Source organism: Lutra lutra, chromosome 7, assembly GCF_902655055.1.
Source record: "Lutra lutra chromosome 7, mLutLut1.2, whole genome shotgun sequence".
In the NCBI taxonomy this organism is placed as follows: domain Eukaryota; kingdom Metazoa; phylum Chordata; class Mammalia; order Carnivora; family Mustelidae; genus Lutra; species Lutra lutra.
Window position 1 is genome coordinate 50,368,780 of NC_062284.1, and position 15,960 is coordinate 50,384,739.

A 15,960-nucleotide genomic window follows, 5' to 3' on the forward strand; every position below is an offset into this window, starting at 1 on the left:
AAACAAACAAACAAACAAAAAAACCAGAGCCTAAATTTCCCAACTCCTAGTCCTATTATTTTTTAGAGAAAAGCTTTTCTTTTTTTTTAAAAAATTTTATTTATTTATTTGAGAGAGAGAGAGAGAGCGCACGCACACACACATATGAGCAGGGGGAGGGGCAGAGGAAGAGGGAGAAGCGGACTCCCCACTGAGCAGGGAGCCTGATGCAAGGGTCAATCCTAGGACCTTGGGATCATGACTTGAACCAAAAGCATACCCCCAACCGACTGAGCCACCGAGGTGCCCCCGGAAAAGTTTCTATTAACAACTTCATTTAGTGGTTCAGGAAAAACTAAAGAGGTATATATGGGCATAAGTGCTGGAAAAGATAAGTTTCAACTGCCAAACTTTTGATAAGTTTCAACTGCCAAACTTTTCAAGAATCACCACAAATGGTTAACATTTTTTCTTTTAATATTTCTGCTTCCCTTCCTCTAGGCGTTTGAAAAGAATGCCCTTGTAGCTGTCTTGCAGTTGGGTGTGGCTGTATGACTTGCTTTGGCCAATGAAAGTGCTATGTGTCCTGTTGAGGCAAAAGCATGTAAGAGCTCATGAACAATTCATGCTTACCTCACACATGGGGTGGGGACTCTAAGCCTCTTGGTGATTTAGGTAGGATCTCAAAATGGTGGCGCTCCACCAGCTTGGGTTCCTGAATAACTTATAATGAACAGAGTCCACTGCCAGACTACTCTGGACATGTACTGTGAGACCAGTCTTTGTGGTATAAAGCCATTAAGATTTGGGCATTGTTAAGGGGCGTGGATGGCTCAGTAGGTACAGCATGTGACTCAATCTCGAGAGTTGTGGGTTCAATCCCCATGTGGGTCACAGAGCTAACTTAAGGGGGAAAAAAAAAAGATTTGGGCATTGTTACCAAAGCATAGCCTAACCTAACCCAACTGATAAGGTTCATTTGTAGGGTCACTGAACTTCTCCAAGAACTAGAATACAATTCCTAGATTTCTGATCATATCACTATAAGCTGTTGATCCTATCTAGAAGACGGAGTGAACTGTTTATTTATTTATTTATTTTTACCCCCGTTTCCTCATCCACCACCAACTTCCCACTTTGAAGAAAATTATTTTCTGAGTCTTGCACACATAAGCTCTGCATTATTCGGGCAGTTAGACTGGGAGGAGAAGGGGGAGGCCCAGATCTTGTTTTCTCCATTCAAGAGCCTAATTCCAGAACTGTCTCCACCCACTAGTACTCATACAACCTTGTCATAGGGCGACTATTACCACTCCCAAGGTGTCACAAACAGGAGCTCTGCCGCTGGCACCACTGCAATGTCAGGGCAAGGCAGCCAGGCCGCGCTCTTTCCTTACTGATGCCTGGGCTTGGCTAAGTCCGGAGAAGCAGCATTCTCTAGGGAAAGAAGCCTTCTCAAGTGGGAACAAAAATGAGTGTGAGGCGCACACCCATCCTGGGCCCTGTGTGAATTTGGGGTGAGTTCTCTTAGTACTCCAGCTGTGGTCCATTTCTAGTTTCTCTAGCGGCTAGTAAGCTGCCCGGCTGGTGCTACTGGGTCTCCCAGTTTCCCTGGGCTTTTCTAAAGTCCACTCGAGCTTGTCATCTTTGCACACGTGCAAAGGTCAGAAACAGTGGGGGTTGAGCCCAAACAGAGTTTCAGAACCAGACCGCAGCCGGGATCAAAGGTCCGCGGGGCAGCCGAGAGGCTGAGCCTGCGCAGTCCCGCTCCCGCCTTGGGAGAGAAAGGGTGGCGGCAACGCGGTCTCGTAACACCGGTGTGCTCGCAAGAGGCGGGAAAGTGTTAGCTCGGGTCGCCGCGTCCCTTCCTCTTCCTGCCCCAGCCACCCGTCTGCCCAGCGAGCCTGTCCTCGTCCGGCACCTGGGCCCCGAGGGAGGGGGACGAGAAGGGCCCCGAGCTTCTGACTCATCATCTCCAACCCCTTTCTCGCGCGCGCTCCAAGTCTCAGGACTTTGGATTTGGGCTCTGTGGGAGGGGGCGCAGCGACACCATTTGGGAAACCCAGCTCTGCCGAGGGCCAGCCCCAGCCCCTGCCGGTCCCCGAAGCTGCCAGAGGGAGGCCTGTGGACCCAGAGTCAGCGATCAGTTGCCGTGGGTGAGGCGGCGGCGCCCCAGCGCAGGATAACCCGCCTGGCGCCTCCCCGCACGCGGGGCCAGTGGTCGCGTCCGAGGAAACTCTCGGCTAGGCCCCGACTTCCAGCGCCTAGCGTCACTCAGCAGATGCACACCGCCCCCATCCCGGAGGGAAGGCTCTTTATTTCCCATCAGGCCACGGGGGCAGCGGGGCATCCCGGGACTTGTAGTCTTCGCTAGAGTAGAAAGGAACAGGCTCGAAGGGAGAAAACTAAAGCACCCGTGACTGATTTCTGAGAATGGGCTTGTGCGGGACCCCGGGCTTGGAGTTGGATGGGATTGTGAGAGGTGGAAAGAAGAGAAAGTAGTGAGACGAGGCAGATGTGAAGCTGTATGGGGAGGCGATGGGTATGGAGGGGAAAGATGGAAGGAAGTGGGTACAGCTGAAAATTGGTTTAAGGGTGTCCCGCAGGAGGGCAGCTTTTCAGGGCAGTGAGGTGAGGGAAGGCTCCGGTTTAGGTATAGCTTCCTCTTATGGGGAAGGAAAGAGCAAGGGGCCTAGTCTGGATGAAAACTGAAGGCACTCCACCGGACTTCATGTAGGTCTCAGAGGACTCCATCTAGCTTCTGAGTTTTGTGGGGTGGGGGGCAGGAGGGCCTGGACAACGCCCTTTGCCAGGTTAGTGGAGCAGGACTTGCTTGCCTGCCCTTGTAGCTCACTCATTTGTTGCATTTGCTGTGCTGGCCACGGTGGTACCATTTTCCAAAGCAGCAACTTCCTCCAACTCAGACAGACCCTAAAAGCCAGACAGTTGTGAGGGGAGCAAACTGTAAGGGTGAGAAAGGAGGAATCCCACATAGAAACAACTTACTCCTTTTCTTCCATTTACTCTTGTTCCCATAGTTCTTCCAATATTTGGGCAGCTTCCTAATGCTCTCCCACATTTCTAATCTCAGTCATTTAGGTACCCAGTTCCCTCTTACTCAACACTGGGGAATAAATATCTAAAACCAGAAAACCAATCAGTTTCTGGCTACGACCCCTTCTCCCCCTCAGCCCCCACCAACCCTGTTTTCTCTTAAGTGCCACTGACCAGTATAGCCAGTAAAAAAATCAGCTGCTAGTGAACTGCTTCATACTTTCCTCCCTGCCCTGAATACCTCCTGCAGCTCTTGGTAGAGCAGGCTCCGGTTCCTGCAGCATCCTGGCTTCCTCTGGCTCAGCAGGAATAGTGAGTATGCCGAGACCAGCACTCCCCCTAGGGTGAAGGCCTCAGTGCCTAGCTCCACCGCCAGCAAGCCAGCCTGCTGCAGGTAGACAGGAATGAGGATGCTACAGGGAACCCAGCACCTGTTTACCCCTGCCCCGAAAGGAAAGGAAGAGGGAAACCTCTTCATCTCTTAATTCTCCTACCTTCTCCTTTATTCACCCATACCTGGGAGGGGGCAGCTGAGGCAGCCCCCAAGGCTGTCTTCATCACGTCGACCACCACCACGATGAAGCCCAAGATCAGACTGAAGATGTTGAGTATCATCATGGCCTGAACCTGCCAATGAACCAGCTCAGCCCTGCCCAGCCTAGGGGACTGATTGATGCTCCAAGCCCCACCTGCAGCCAAGTCCCAAAACAAAACTCAGCTCCTATTCTTCCACCTCCAAGCAGGACCATGAGCCTTCTAATTTCTTGCTTTCCCTCCTCAGTTTTTTAGGCCAGTCAGGGGCAGGGAGCTGACAGGATTGGTTAACATTTAGTCATTTCCTGGGCTGAGTGTGTGTGTGTGTGTGTGTGTGTGTGTGTGTGTGTGTGTTGGGGTGTGTGTGGGAGAACAGTGCTGCATTCTCTTCCCCTCTCACCTTCCAGAGGCGGGGTGCTCTGCGCAGCTCAAGAGTGACAATCGCAGTGAGGAGACCCTGAATGGTGAGAAAGGCAAGTGTTGTACTCTGGCCCATTAAGAAGGACCTCCAGGACCTTCCTTCCACCCTTCCTTGTGGTGTGTCTTACCAATGCTCCAGGCCCAAGTGGCAGTGCTGTGGCCATGTGACAGGCAGAGTTCAGGCAGGCAACGGAGATAGCAAAGGGCACCACAGCCACTGCCAGCCATAGCTGGCTCACCTGGAGGCCAGACACAGGGTAGTTGAAAGGGATCTAGAGATCAGCAATTGGGAGGAATGCCCATTGGTGGGAAGTAGTCAACCAAGGTCAAATGAAGGAATGGGGTATTATTTAACTTTTTCTGCTTCATGTCCAAGTCTGGTTACTTACCTATGTGTTTTCCCCACATAATGGAAGCTAATTGGGGATTAAGGGTCTTGCTTCATTATCCTATGCTTTTTCCACCCTCCTCCCACTCAGAGGCTAGCAGTTTCAGGCACGGGGTGGGTGCTCCCTAATTCAATAGAAATGAACTGGGTTACAATTGGACATGCTGAAGCTTTGGGTGGGACAGCCTGGCCTCACCGCCAGCACCAAGAGGTGCCCGCTCTGCCTGTGCTTTGCCCAGTGCTGTAGCTTTTCCAGACGAAGACTGGGTCTTTCCTGCTCCCGCTGAGCAGCTCTTTCCTCCATGGCTCCGCTGACCACTGGAGTTCGGTGCTTTCTAGGCTGGGAGAAATGCATTATGGCACCTATCAGGAGATAGGACATGGAGCAACATCTCTTTCAGCTGTCCCTTTATCTGCTTCCAAAATCCGGGGAGTTGAGGCTCAGGGCCTCAGACCTACCTAGTCTGAAGGTGCTACTCCAAAAGGATGGGACCCAGCTGGGCCTGGAGCTCCTGGCAGGGTCCAGTAGCTCAGAGCAGACGATGAGGACGACAAACTTGTCTTGGCCGAGATGGGCTGTCAGGGCCGGGAGTGATGGGGCAAAGGTCCCCAGAGTGCCTAAGGATCCAGGGAGTGGCTATGGGCAGACCAGCCTCAGTTCATTCTACAAGATGCCCCACCCTACCTTACTCTGTCCCTCTTTCCCATTGCTGCCTTTTGTTCATTGCTGTTCCCATTTCCCATTGCTGCCCTCTCTGCCCATCCAGGGTCCTCTTCTGATTGCTCACCTCATCCCAGTGGACACTACCACTCTGGGTCCAAGTTTCCCCCCATTTCCATCTAATCTTTCTCCTTTTTTTGCTTCCTCCTCAAATTACCTGTAATATAGGGATATCCCATATTACTGTCTGAATTGGTCCCCTGTCATTACCCCTTGCAGTGTTGTCTCAAGACCAGGCAAGGTTTAATTCCCCTGGTTTCCTGTCTCACTTTCTGGACAGTTTCTCCTCTCTTCTTCCTTTCTTAAAGGATTTACTCTGGATTGGACACTAAAGTAGATGGGGATCCCTCCTTATAGCAGGGATTTTTTTAGTGTTACAGTGTTAATTTGCTGCTAGATATGTATAGAAAATAGTCCCCAAATGGCCAGTCTTGGGAAGGACACTACCATACCAAAGAACATTTTTGAGAGATACAGGTTGCCTTGCAGTCAGGCTAACCTGGACTAGGATCTCAGCTCTGTCACTTTCTCAGCTGTGTGACCTTGAATATTCTACCTATTTAAACCTCAGTTTGCCCAAACTGAGTGATAAAAAGGGAGTTAATAATATGACTGTGAGTGGTTGTTGGCTCATGGTGGGCACTTAATAGCCATCGCTGGTGGGATACAGTCACACTGATGTGCATGAGGCCCATATACTAACGGCTTACTTAAAAGCTAAGCTGGGACATTTGTTTCTACAGTAAGGAGCAGAACCAGCTGGGCCCGAATATATACCTTATGAATCAAAAATAGGAAAGGTGCAGAGCCTGAGATCTGGAGAAAACCAGACTTATGTTCAAATCCCAGATCTACTGGAATGACCTTGGGCAAGTTACTTAATCTCTGTTTCCTTATCTATAAAGGGAAGTTAATAATACTGATCTCAATACAATACTCAAGGAGTTACCTTGAGTATTAAAAGAGAAAATGCAAAGAACTAGCTCAGCCCAGTACCTAACACCTATTTGCTCAATAATTGTTAGTAACTCTTATCATATTTATTACTGATGGTAGAAGAAGACTGAGCCAGAAGACTCCTGGGAGTTAGTACTGACAGGCAGGGGTCTAGTGGTCCTTTGAAAGACACTTATATTCTGCTCACTGCTGGGCCAACACTCATCTGATCACTGTGTCTACTCTTCTTTCCTGGGGAGTGCAAATCACATTTAAAGGGATCCGGAAAAATTGTGGGTCTATTCCTGCCTCAGTCCCCATGTGCATTAATTTTATTTGGTAAGCAGTGGCCTGACAGAATGTGAAATGTTAGGCTTGCTTTGAGGATCCCTGAGCTGGTAGGACAGTGGAAAGAGACTCTTTAGCTTCATTTTCCTTACCTGTAAATGCAGACTGACTATATTTCAGAGTGTTATTGTAAGGATTCTATACTATTAAATATGTGAGCAGGCATTCCGTCAATATTGATTAAACCTGAGTATACTACTTACAAACTTGTAGCCCCTGTCTAGATTACAAGCTGCTCATGGGAAGGATCTACAAGCCCCTCATCTGCTCATCCCCCACAGTGCTAAGCATAGTGCCTGGTACTCGGTAAGCAATCAGTAAATATTTGTTGTATTGAAGAGCCATTAAAGTGACTTAAGGAATGGGAAAGAGAATTCGAGAGGAAGGAGTGGGATTTGTTTATCAAGAACAGAAAGGACCGAAGAGTAACTTTAATAATGTTTCTTATACGGCAGACATTAACTATCTCTATAATCGCCCCTCCTCCTCCTCCCCAAAAAGAGAGACAGAAATTGTAAGGGAGAGGCTTTGAGATAAAACCCCAGGAAGAACTTCCCGAGTCTGTGCATGTTGGGGCAGAAAGAGCGGCAGAGCCAACTCCTTCCCTGGTATGTCCGGGTTTAGGGTGGGAGGGGCAGTCCGGCTTGGAGGCTGGGGGAAGGACGAGATGACCTTTCAAAATCTCTTCCAGTCTCCTGTAGGAACCGTCTGTGCGTCCCACCCCCGCTCCCTCCCTCCCTCCCTCCGACAGCGCCCCCCGTCTCCAAACTGCCCGTACCCCGCCCCTGGCGGCCGCCTCTCGCGGCTCCCGGGGTCCCCAGCTCCCTGTCCCCGGAGCCAGAGCCCCGCTCCCGCTCCCGCGCGGCTCCCAGCCCCGCCGCGCCGCCCCCCGCATGCTAATGGCCGGGCCGCCTCCCGCCGCACACAATGCGGGCCAGGGCCGGGGGCGGGGGACCGGGGAGGGGGCGGGGGCCGGGCCGGGGGCGGGGGGGCCGGGGCCCGGCGCATCTCCCCCGGCCCCACGTAACGCTGACGCCCGCGCCGCCGGCCCGCCGCCCGCCGCCGCCGCCGCCGCCCGCTCCGCCGCCGCCCGCCCGGGGCTCGTGAGTAGCCGCTCCCCCCACTCCCGGCCCCCCCCTCCGCCACCCGGCCCCCGCCCCCGGCCCCCTCCCCCCCACCCGGAGGGGGGGGCCCGCTCCGCGCGCCCGGCTAGGAGCAGGTGCAGGGGGCGGGGGCGGGGGAGGGGCGCCGGCTCGGCCCCAAGCAAACTTCGCCCAGAGCTTCTGGGGGGGCGGGGTGGGGGCGGCGGCCTCGGAAGCCGGGAGAGCTGGGGGGCCTCGAGGGAGGGGGGGGCCAGGTGGGGGAGCCGGGAAAGCGTACACCAAAGGGGAAAGGCCAGCCGGGGGGGGTGCGGACGTCTTTGTAGGGGCCCGAAGGCTGGGCGCGAGGGGCCTGGGGGTGCAAGGCGGCCGAGCCGGGAGCCAGAGTGGATGAGCGCCCCCCGGCTCAGGTAGGGCTGATGGAAGAGGGGGAAGGGACCTAAACTCTCCCGGAGCGGGGATGGGGGAGGGGAGAGGATGGGGGGTGCTTCCCTCTCTGCGTCCCAAACAAAGTGTCACAAAGAGCTCGGCCGGCGGCAGCAGCGGCGGAGGCGGCTGCAACTCAGCTTTTGTTCTCCCGGCCGGGGTAGCTGAGCCTTGGCCTCCCAATCTCCCAACCCTGCCCCCCATCATCCTTCTAGCTTATCTTCCCCGGGAGGGGACTGGGGTGCTGCTGGAAGAATCTCTTCTGCAGGATCACAGGTCCTGCCCTACTTGCCAACCTACTTCTGGGAGGGAGATTTTCCCAGAGGCTCTCCTGCCTACCCCCACCCCCTAATCTGAGGACTGAGACTCATATGGGTGCTAAGACTCTGACCTTTCTAGGGTCAGCTCCAGTTAAGGGGACTTAGGGCTGGCGCCATGCCCCCTCCCCCAAATCAAGGTCCTCTAGAACTTTCAGAAGAGGGGTCAAGTTGGGACATGCCTGGGAAATAAGATTCGCCATGGTGGGGTGGCAGGTGTACCTTCCTCTTGTCTCCTGCTGCACATTTGGAGTCAATGATTGAGGTGCCATGCCCCCAAATCAGGACAGTGAGGATGGAGGAAGGAGGCTTTACCAAGAACTCAGTGTAAAAGATGGGCGTGTTGTGATGTGGGGTCAGTTTAGAGGAACTCCCTGAGCAGTGAGGTTCAGAGGGCCATGGATAGGAGACCATGAAAGTGAGCTACTGGCATGTACTTGCAATAAAAGTGGTCTTGATTCTAGACCACCTAAGAAGCCCCTTTTCTTTCTTACCTCATCTTGTGTGGCGTTAATCATAATTGGTAGCAGACTTCAGAGGTGTGGGATTCTCTACAGGGGGAAGAGCATCAAATATTAGAAAAGACCAGTGACAGAGGCTTCATCACAACTATACCTCCGAAGTCCTGAATCCTTGCCCCTTACACTTTGACCCTAAAAACTTTTGAACCACGGGTTTGAGGTCCTTCAGGCAGCAAATGCTTCTGTGTACCTGTCCTTGTTTCTGAGTCTTCTCACCAACCCTTCCAGCCCTCCCTAAAGCAATAAGGTTGATGATCCACATGCCCTTCCCCACCAGCTTTCCTAGCACACAAAAATAATTGGCCTGTTGCTTTGGAACGATTTCCGATCCCTATCCCTGGCTCTGTATCCCTATAGAACCCAAATAAGGGCCAGATAACCCCTGATTCCCAGTGAGGGTGGAAAGTAGGTCAGTACTCCTGTCTGACCAAATCTCGTGGATGGTGTTTAGGGCCTAACTATAGAAAACTCTGTGATAATTGCCCATAGGCAATACATGCATGCTGTGGGTTCCAAGCTGGTTCATAGCTCTTGGACCCTGTTAGTGCTCTTTTCTGTTGAGAACAAACAAAACAAAACAAAACAAAACAAAACACTCGTGGGATCAGGTGCCTGGGGCCTCCTTTGGTGTGGAGATGACTCAGGAGGTCTTGACTGGGCCTAAGAAGGTGTCCAGGTGGGTTTTGTTGATTTGAGGCTACCCTCTAGGGAAACTTTCCCTGTTTGGGAATTCAGCTTCAATTTAGGCCTTCTTGTATATCACTTTTTTCCATCCTGGAAAATGCTATGTGTAAAGTAGGTCTTCTGTTTTTGTTTTGTTTTGGTGGAGGAAGCTTTGTCCTGTTCCTACTCTACTTGCTTCATATATGAGGTCAGCCTCCCATGAGGTATTTTGCTTGCTGTGCTACAGGCAATTTTAGGGGCCCTAGAATCTTCTCAGAATCAGAATATGTGCCCATAGGTTAGTCAGCTATGACCATGCAGTATTCCCAGCCTCCCCCCCTCCTCCCCCACCATCTGCTTCCTCTGAATATACCAGATTGGCTGTACACCAGGATGTTCCGGGAATCCCCAGGAGAGCAACAGAATGTGATGGACCCAAATACGATGCCTCAGTAACTCATTCCAGGATGTACAAACTGTAACTGTCAGGACACTCCTTATAGCTAATTAAAATTCTTCTAGTTACATCTATTTTCTATTACACTTATCTATTTTCAGTGACATCTAAAAGGCCAAAATAATTCCTCTGGTACCAGTGTTCCCCACCCCCCCATAGTTCCGAGATAGGAATTAAAAAAAAAATCCTCTGGCTTTTTTCAGTGCTTTATCTGTGGTGCTAAAATGGCAAATGTGGCCCATCTAGTACTTCCAACTCTTTCTATGGTACCGAGGTGGCCAAAGTGGCTCCTCTGGTAGCCCACTGCACTCTCCATGGTACTGAAGGGATGACCATTTGTTTTTAACATCTCTCTGGGGTCCAGAAGAGTCCTGTGACTCAGAACCACAAATTTTTGAGCTGGATGGGACCATTAATATAAATTAGTCCAACTTCCTTATTTTACAGATGAGTAAACTGGGAGGTTAAGTGATTTACTGAAGGTTTCAGGGCTATTAATAGACTGGGCCCACAATAGCCTTGCACTCCTCAGTCCTACTCTTTAATTCACCTTTTGTGACAGTACACATGGAGCCTAGCTGGGCTCTTGGTCCCAGGAAAGGGGTTTGTTTGGAGGATCCAGAAGATGATGGTGGATGCCCTAATTTGGAGCTACAGAAATACAAATGTTAAATGTGGTGGTGGAGGTTGTTTAATGACCCTTGGATGAGGACACTTTGTCAGTCAACCTCCTGTTAATAAAATTCCCTTAACCCAGATTTCACATGTAACAGGTACCTGCCCCTTTATGGAATCTTATCACATTCACATTCATTAAATGTCAAAAATTAAAGAAGGCTTGGACCTCCAGAGCCTTTTCTTTTTGCTGATGAGCAGGGCTGACTCCTGGTCCGGTTCTCTTCTGTTAAAGAACCTTAAGCAAAGTAATGCTTGAGTCCTTTTCTTTCTCAGTAGCCCATTTCAGTTTCACAATACCTATTGTATGGAAGTTCTTTATATCTCAAATATTCTTTCTATCTCAGGCAAAAAAATAGGTTAGGCCCACATTCATCCAGCCTCAACTGGAGACAATTTTATATGTAAGCAGGAAGGTAGGCTGGCTGACTTCTGCTCATCTTCCCCAGGCCTGTTTCCATGAATGTTAATTCTGGGGTTGCTTCTAAGTCCTAATGCTAACTAACCTCTGCAGCTTAGAATCAGGAGAGCACCCCCCCACCACCACCCCAGCTTCTTCTCAGTGCTCTTCTCCTTCCTCAGAACTGGAGCTCTGCACATCCCAGGCCCAGGGAATTTCAGCCTGGAGAATTTTAACCCTTTCCTGCTCAGAGCATGTGCTGAGCCCCTATCTGTGCAGATGGCCCAGCCCCGCCCCCCGTCCCTCACTCCAGCCTCTTGAGCTCAGAGCCAGTGTAATCCTCCTCTTGTGTGAGGGAGCCTCTCCCCTGCAGAGAGAAGGAAAGCCTGCCTCGGAACAGCCCTGGACAAAGGGGCTGAGATGCCCCATCAAACTGCAGGCTCTAAGGTTTGAAACACGGGAATGAATCCTATCTGGTATTTGTAGTTTTTAACCCCTTCCCCAGGCCAGCAGCGCCCCTTAACTTCCACTCCTCCCCCAACTCTCTCTTCATTCCCTCTCCCTCTGGCTCTCTCCCCCTTCATGCCCCTCCCCCTCTGTCTGTCTCCAGACTCTCCGCTGCTGGGAGGTGTTTCTCTCCCATGCATGAATGAGTCTCTGTAATGAATGGAAATGAATGGATCAGGAATCCAGGCGGAGGGAGGGAGTACGAGGGGGAAAAGACAGAAAGACAGGATAAGGGCAGAAGGAAGGACTGTGGAGTGTGGAAGGATGTTTGGCTGATCGGTCAGTTAGGGTTCTGAGAGCAACTGGTCCTCCCTTAGATAACTGGGGGGCATGGCAGGCCCACCCCGTTTGCTCATCAAGCTGCATAGCCTGACTTAAATGGGAGAGGGGTATACTGTGATGGTTTCTACCACCAGGGGGTGGTGATGGTGGTGGTGATGGTGGTGATGGTAACGATGGTAGCGGTGGTTTGGGACTAGGAGTTTAAAGTTAATACTTTGGGGGAAGACATCCTGGTTGTTAGGGAGCCTGTGGGCTGGGCAAATCAAGGAGTAAAAATTTTGAAGACAGCAGCCCCTTCCTGTCTCAGGGTGCAAGGAAGGGTAATGGATAGGTTGCAAGAGTACGGGCTCCTAAGAGTATGGGGTTGTGGGTGCCTCTTTCCACTGCTGAAAACCAGGGCTCATCTTTCCCTCCAAACCTGTCTCTCTTGCTTTAGCTCTTCAGCACCTGTTGCCTTCACTAGCAGCTCTTCCTCCTCCTCTTCCCTGCACTCCCCAGAACCAAAGAATGTGAAGGGGGTCCATGGAGGTGAGTGAAGAAGCTCCTGCCTGAACCTGCAAGTACTTCCGATTATACTCCTTCCCTGCCCTACCTCTCAGAAGTTACGACTATGGCCCCAACAGCTCAATTCCCATTCATATCCCACTTCCCTTAGGGTGAGTGGGAAGGGCACTCGGTATTCCTGATTCAGGCCCCAACCCACCTTCCCTCGAGTTCTTCTGGCCTTCCACGCCCTTGCTTTTCCCACAGCTGTCCCTTCTCCACCCCTTGCTCTACTCAGGTCTTTCTCCACAGGGCTCACGTCCCCGCGCTCCGGGCGGCCATTTAGCGCCCTCGCCGCCCGCCTTCGACGGCGAACTGGATCTGCAGCGCTACTCCAACGGGCCAGGCGTGAGCGCCGGGTCTCCAGGGATGGGAGCAGTGGGCTGGTCCGAGAGTCGCGCAGGGGAAAGACGCTTCCCTTGCCCTGTATGCGGGAAGCGCTTCCGCTTCAACTCTATCCTGGCTTTGCACCTGCGGGCGCACCCAGGCGCCCAGGCCTTCCAGTGCCCGCACTGCGGCCACCGCGCCGCGCAGCGGGCCCTGCTGCGCTCGCATCTGCGCACGCACCAGCCGGAGCGTCCGCGTAGCCCCGCCGCACGCCTATTGCTGGAGCTGGAGGAGCGCGCGCTACTGCGCGAGGCCCGGCTGGGGAGAGCCCGAAGTTCTGGGGGCATGCAGTCCACCCCTGCCACTGAGGGCCTGGCGCGGTCCCAGGCTCCTTCGTCGTCCGCCTTCCGTTGCCCCTTCTGCAAAGGCAAGTTTCGCACCGCGGCGGAGCGCGAACGCCACCTGCACATCCTGCACAGGCCCTGGAAGTGCGGCCTGTGCAGTTTTGGCTCCAGCCAGGAGGAGGAGCTGCTGCATCACAGCCTGACGGCCCACGGAGCTCCTGAGCGCCCCCTGGCGGCCAGCTCGGCTGCACCCCAGCCTCAGCCTCCGCCCCAACCTGAACCCAGATCAGTCCCAGAGTCTGATCCGGAGCCTGAACGAGAGGCAGCGCCTGCCCCCGCTCCCGCCGCTCCAGAGGAGCCCCCCGCGCCCCCGGAGTTCCGCTGTCAAGTGTGTGGCCAGAGCTTTACGCAGTCCTGGTTTCTGAAGGGCCACATGCGCAAGCACAAGGCCTCCTTCGATCATGCGTGTCCCGTGTGTGGCCGCTGCTTCAAGGAGCCCTGGTTCCTTAAGAACCACATGAAGGTGCATGCCAGCAAGCTGGGGCCACTGCGCGCCCCGGGGGCTGGTTCCGGGGCTGCCCGGGCCCCCCAGCCTCCTGACCTGGGCCTGCTGACCTATGAGCCGCTGGGCCCCGCGCTCCTCTTGGCCCCGGCTCCCACTCCCGCCGAGCGCCGTGAGCCTCCGAGCCTCCTGGGGTACCTGAGCCTGCGAGCTGGCGAGGCCCGGCCTAATGGTGAGGGTGCCGAGCCTGGGGCTGGCCGCGGCTTCGGAAGCTTCCGCCCACTGCCCTCTGCTCTCCCAGCCCGGGCTCGCCGGCATCGCGCAGAAGAGCCAGAGGAGGAAGAGGAGGTGGTGGAGGCAGAGGAGGAGACCTGGGCCCGCAGCAGGGCGTTGGGCCCTCTGGCTTCACTGCACCCGCGCCCAGGCGAGGGGCCAGGGCACTCTGCGTCTGCTGCGGGGACCCAAGCAAGGTCCACCGCCACACAGGGTATGTAAGGGGTCTTTTCCCTCCAAGATTTCCACATCCGGGGCCCATTCTGACGCTACCACCGCCCTCCTTCCCCTTCTCTTTAAAAGGGACCTGTCTCTTACTCTCGATTGTTTTCACTCCTGGAGGCCACTTTTCGAGGGGCATAGCACAACTCACAACAAATCCAACCCTTCAGCTTCCCTCAAATAGACTGTTTCCTTCTGGGGTCTTAGGGGAAGCAATCCTAAGGGGTGGGTGTGGGGTGCGTGGCTTTGATAGGGATAGGGCAAAGGGCCTTTCTGACTTCCGTTAACGTGTGTGTTGCAGAAGAGAACGGGCTGTTGGTTGGAGGGACCCGGCCTGAAGGGGGCCGCGGAGCCACAGGAAAGGATTGCCCCTTCTGTGGAAAATCTTTCCGCTCAGCGCATCACCTTAAAGTGCACCTTCGAGTGCACACAGGTGAGGGGGACAGCCTCTGTGGTGGGGAGGGAACTGAGGGGCGGGAACAGAGAGCGCTGCCTGAAAGGCAGCCTGCAGTTTGGCCAGTTGAGGTGGTTGGGGGAATGCTGCTCTGTTAAATGAGAGAGGGTGGGGGTGTGTCTTTCTGGTCCAGAGGGGCTTGTACAGAGAGCGAAATGCGGGTGGGGCCGGCCGTGATCGTGCTTCTGTGACCCTGTCGCACCCCTTTCTCCAGGCGAGCGCCCCTACAAATGTCCGCACTGCGACTACGCGGGCACCCAATCCGGCTCGCTGAAGTATCACCTGCAGCGCCACCACCGAGAGCAGAGGAGTGGGGCGGGCCCCGGACCACCCCCAGAGCCGCCGCCCCCTTCCCAGCGGAGTGCCGCACAGCAGTCGGGAGCCAAGGCGGCTCCGCAGCCTGCTACCTGGGTGGAGGGCGCTGCGAACCCCCGGCCTCCTTCGAGCGCGGCGCCAGGGTCCCGTCGGAAGCCCGCCAGTCCCGGGAGGACCCTGCGCAACGGGCGAGGCGGTGAGGCCGAACCCCTGGACCTGTCCCTGCGGGCGGGGCCGGGAGGCGAGGCTGGGCCGGGGGGTGCCCTCCACCGATGCCTCTTCTGCCCCTTCGCCACCGGAGCCCCTGAGCTCATGGCCTTGCACCTGCAAGTGCACCACAGCCGCAGGGCTCGGGGCCGCAGGCCGCCCCAGGCCGACGCGTCCCCGCCCTACGCCCCTGCACAATCCGGAGAGACCCCTCCCAGTCCTCCTCAGGAAGGGGAGGAAGGCCCCGGGCTGCAGAGAGCGGGAGAGGCGGGGCTAGGGGGACAAGAACGGTAGGGAGCCCTCTTAGGGGCGGTTAGCTTAGTGAGCTCACCCCGCGGGAGCGGGGGAGCGCTAGAGGTAGTTGGGTAGAGCAGCCAGCAGGGGGCAGCGTGGGACCCATATCCCAGCCCCAGGCGGACCAGAGGTGGAGGGGGTGGAGGGCGTAGGAGGGTGGGCGGGCGCTACCCACCCAGCCCAGGGGAGAGTCACAGTGCCTTAGAAGTGGCAGGGGTGAGGATCAAAGAACGGGGTCCCAGGGCTGGCAGAGGGTTGTGTCCCTGTTGAGGAGCCGCTCTGCCAGTCTTTGCTGGTCCATAGGCGTGAGAGTTTATTTTTGTACAATGGGTGGGGGTGGGGGGCACTGTACCCTTCTAGCCCCTTCAGGGGCCCTGTAGACGTCGCTATTTTTGGTACGATTCCTGTCATCCCTGTCGCAGAGTTGTGTCCCCAATAAACAGGTGTCTTGAGGCACAGGGCGCTGTGTCTGTCTGCCTATGTCCTGTCCTACTTGGGCCGTTTTGTCTGGAAATACTTCTTCGGGCACTTAGTGTTCACCCAGAGAGCTTAATAAGGAATGAGAAATTTTGGGCTTCACCCCCAGACTTCGGCTTCAGTAGCTCTGGGGGTGGGGCCCAGGAATTAGCATTTAGCAAGTAGCCTAGGGGATTCTCATGCCCTATGGTCTGAGGACCTCATTTTGAGAACTGCTGGATCCCAGCTTAAGGGTGACCCCTCAGCCTTAAGAACTGGGTGCAGTGGGAGAGGT

General features: G+C 54.5%; 2 protein-coding genes across 11 annotated transcripts; one reads left to right on the forward strand and one right to left on the reverse strand.

Moving 5' to 3' along the window:
- The first annotated feature begins 1,339 nt into the window (after positions 1-1,339).
- ZNF219 (zinc finger protein 219) lies at positions 1,340-15,689 on the forward strand. Of its 4 annotated transcripts, none has more exons than XM_047736264.1 (5): positions 1,340-1,496; positions 12,165-12,256; positions 12,524-13,931; positions 14,241-14,372; positions 14,608-15,689. In XM_047736264.1, exons 2-5 carry the CDS (start codon positions 12,251-12,253, stop codon positions 15,207-15,209), a joined length of 2,148 nt encoding a protein of 715 aa, XP_047592220.1. In that variant the 5' UTR covers positions 1,340-1,496; positions 12,165-12,250; the 3' UTR covers positions 15,210-15,689. The 4 variants fall into 4 exon arrangements, with proteins under 4 accessions (XP_047592220.1, XP_047592218.1, XP_047592219.1 ...); XM_047736262.1 differs by lacking the exon at positions 1,340-1,496 and adding an exon at positions 7,107-7,483; XM_047736263.1 differs by lacking the exon at positions 1,340-1,496 and adding an exon at positions 7,542-7,890.
- TMEM253 (transmembrane protein 253) lies at positions 2,289-4,975 on the reverse strand. 7 transcript variants are annotated; one of them, XM_047736269.1, is made up of 7 exons: positions 4,835-4,975; positions 4,572-4,710; positions 4,116-4,226; positions 3,968-4,024; positions 3,550-3,660; positions 3,275-3,421; positions 2,289-2,910 (listed from the first exon to the last, which is right to left on the reverse strand). In XM_047736269.1, exons 2-7 carry the CDS (start codon positions 4,677-4,679, stop codon positions 2,830-2,832), a joined length of 615 nt encoding a protein of 204 aa, XP_047592225.1. In that variant the 5' UTR covers positions 4,680-4,710; positions 4,835-4,975; the 3' UTR covers positions 2,289-2,829. The 7 variants fall into 7 exon arrangements, with proteins under 7 accessions (XP_047592225.1, XP_047592223.1, XP_047592224.1 ...); XM_047736267.1 differs by having other exon boundaries at positions 3,275-3,418; positions 4,572-4,738; positions 4,835-4,931; XM_047736268.1 differs by having other exon boundaries at positions 3,550-3,654; positions 4,572-4,738; positions 4,835-4,929.
- Positions 15,690-15,960: the final 271 nt, after the last annotated feature.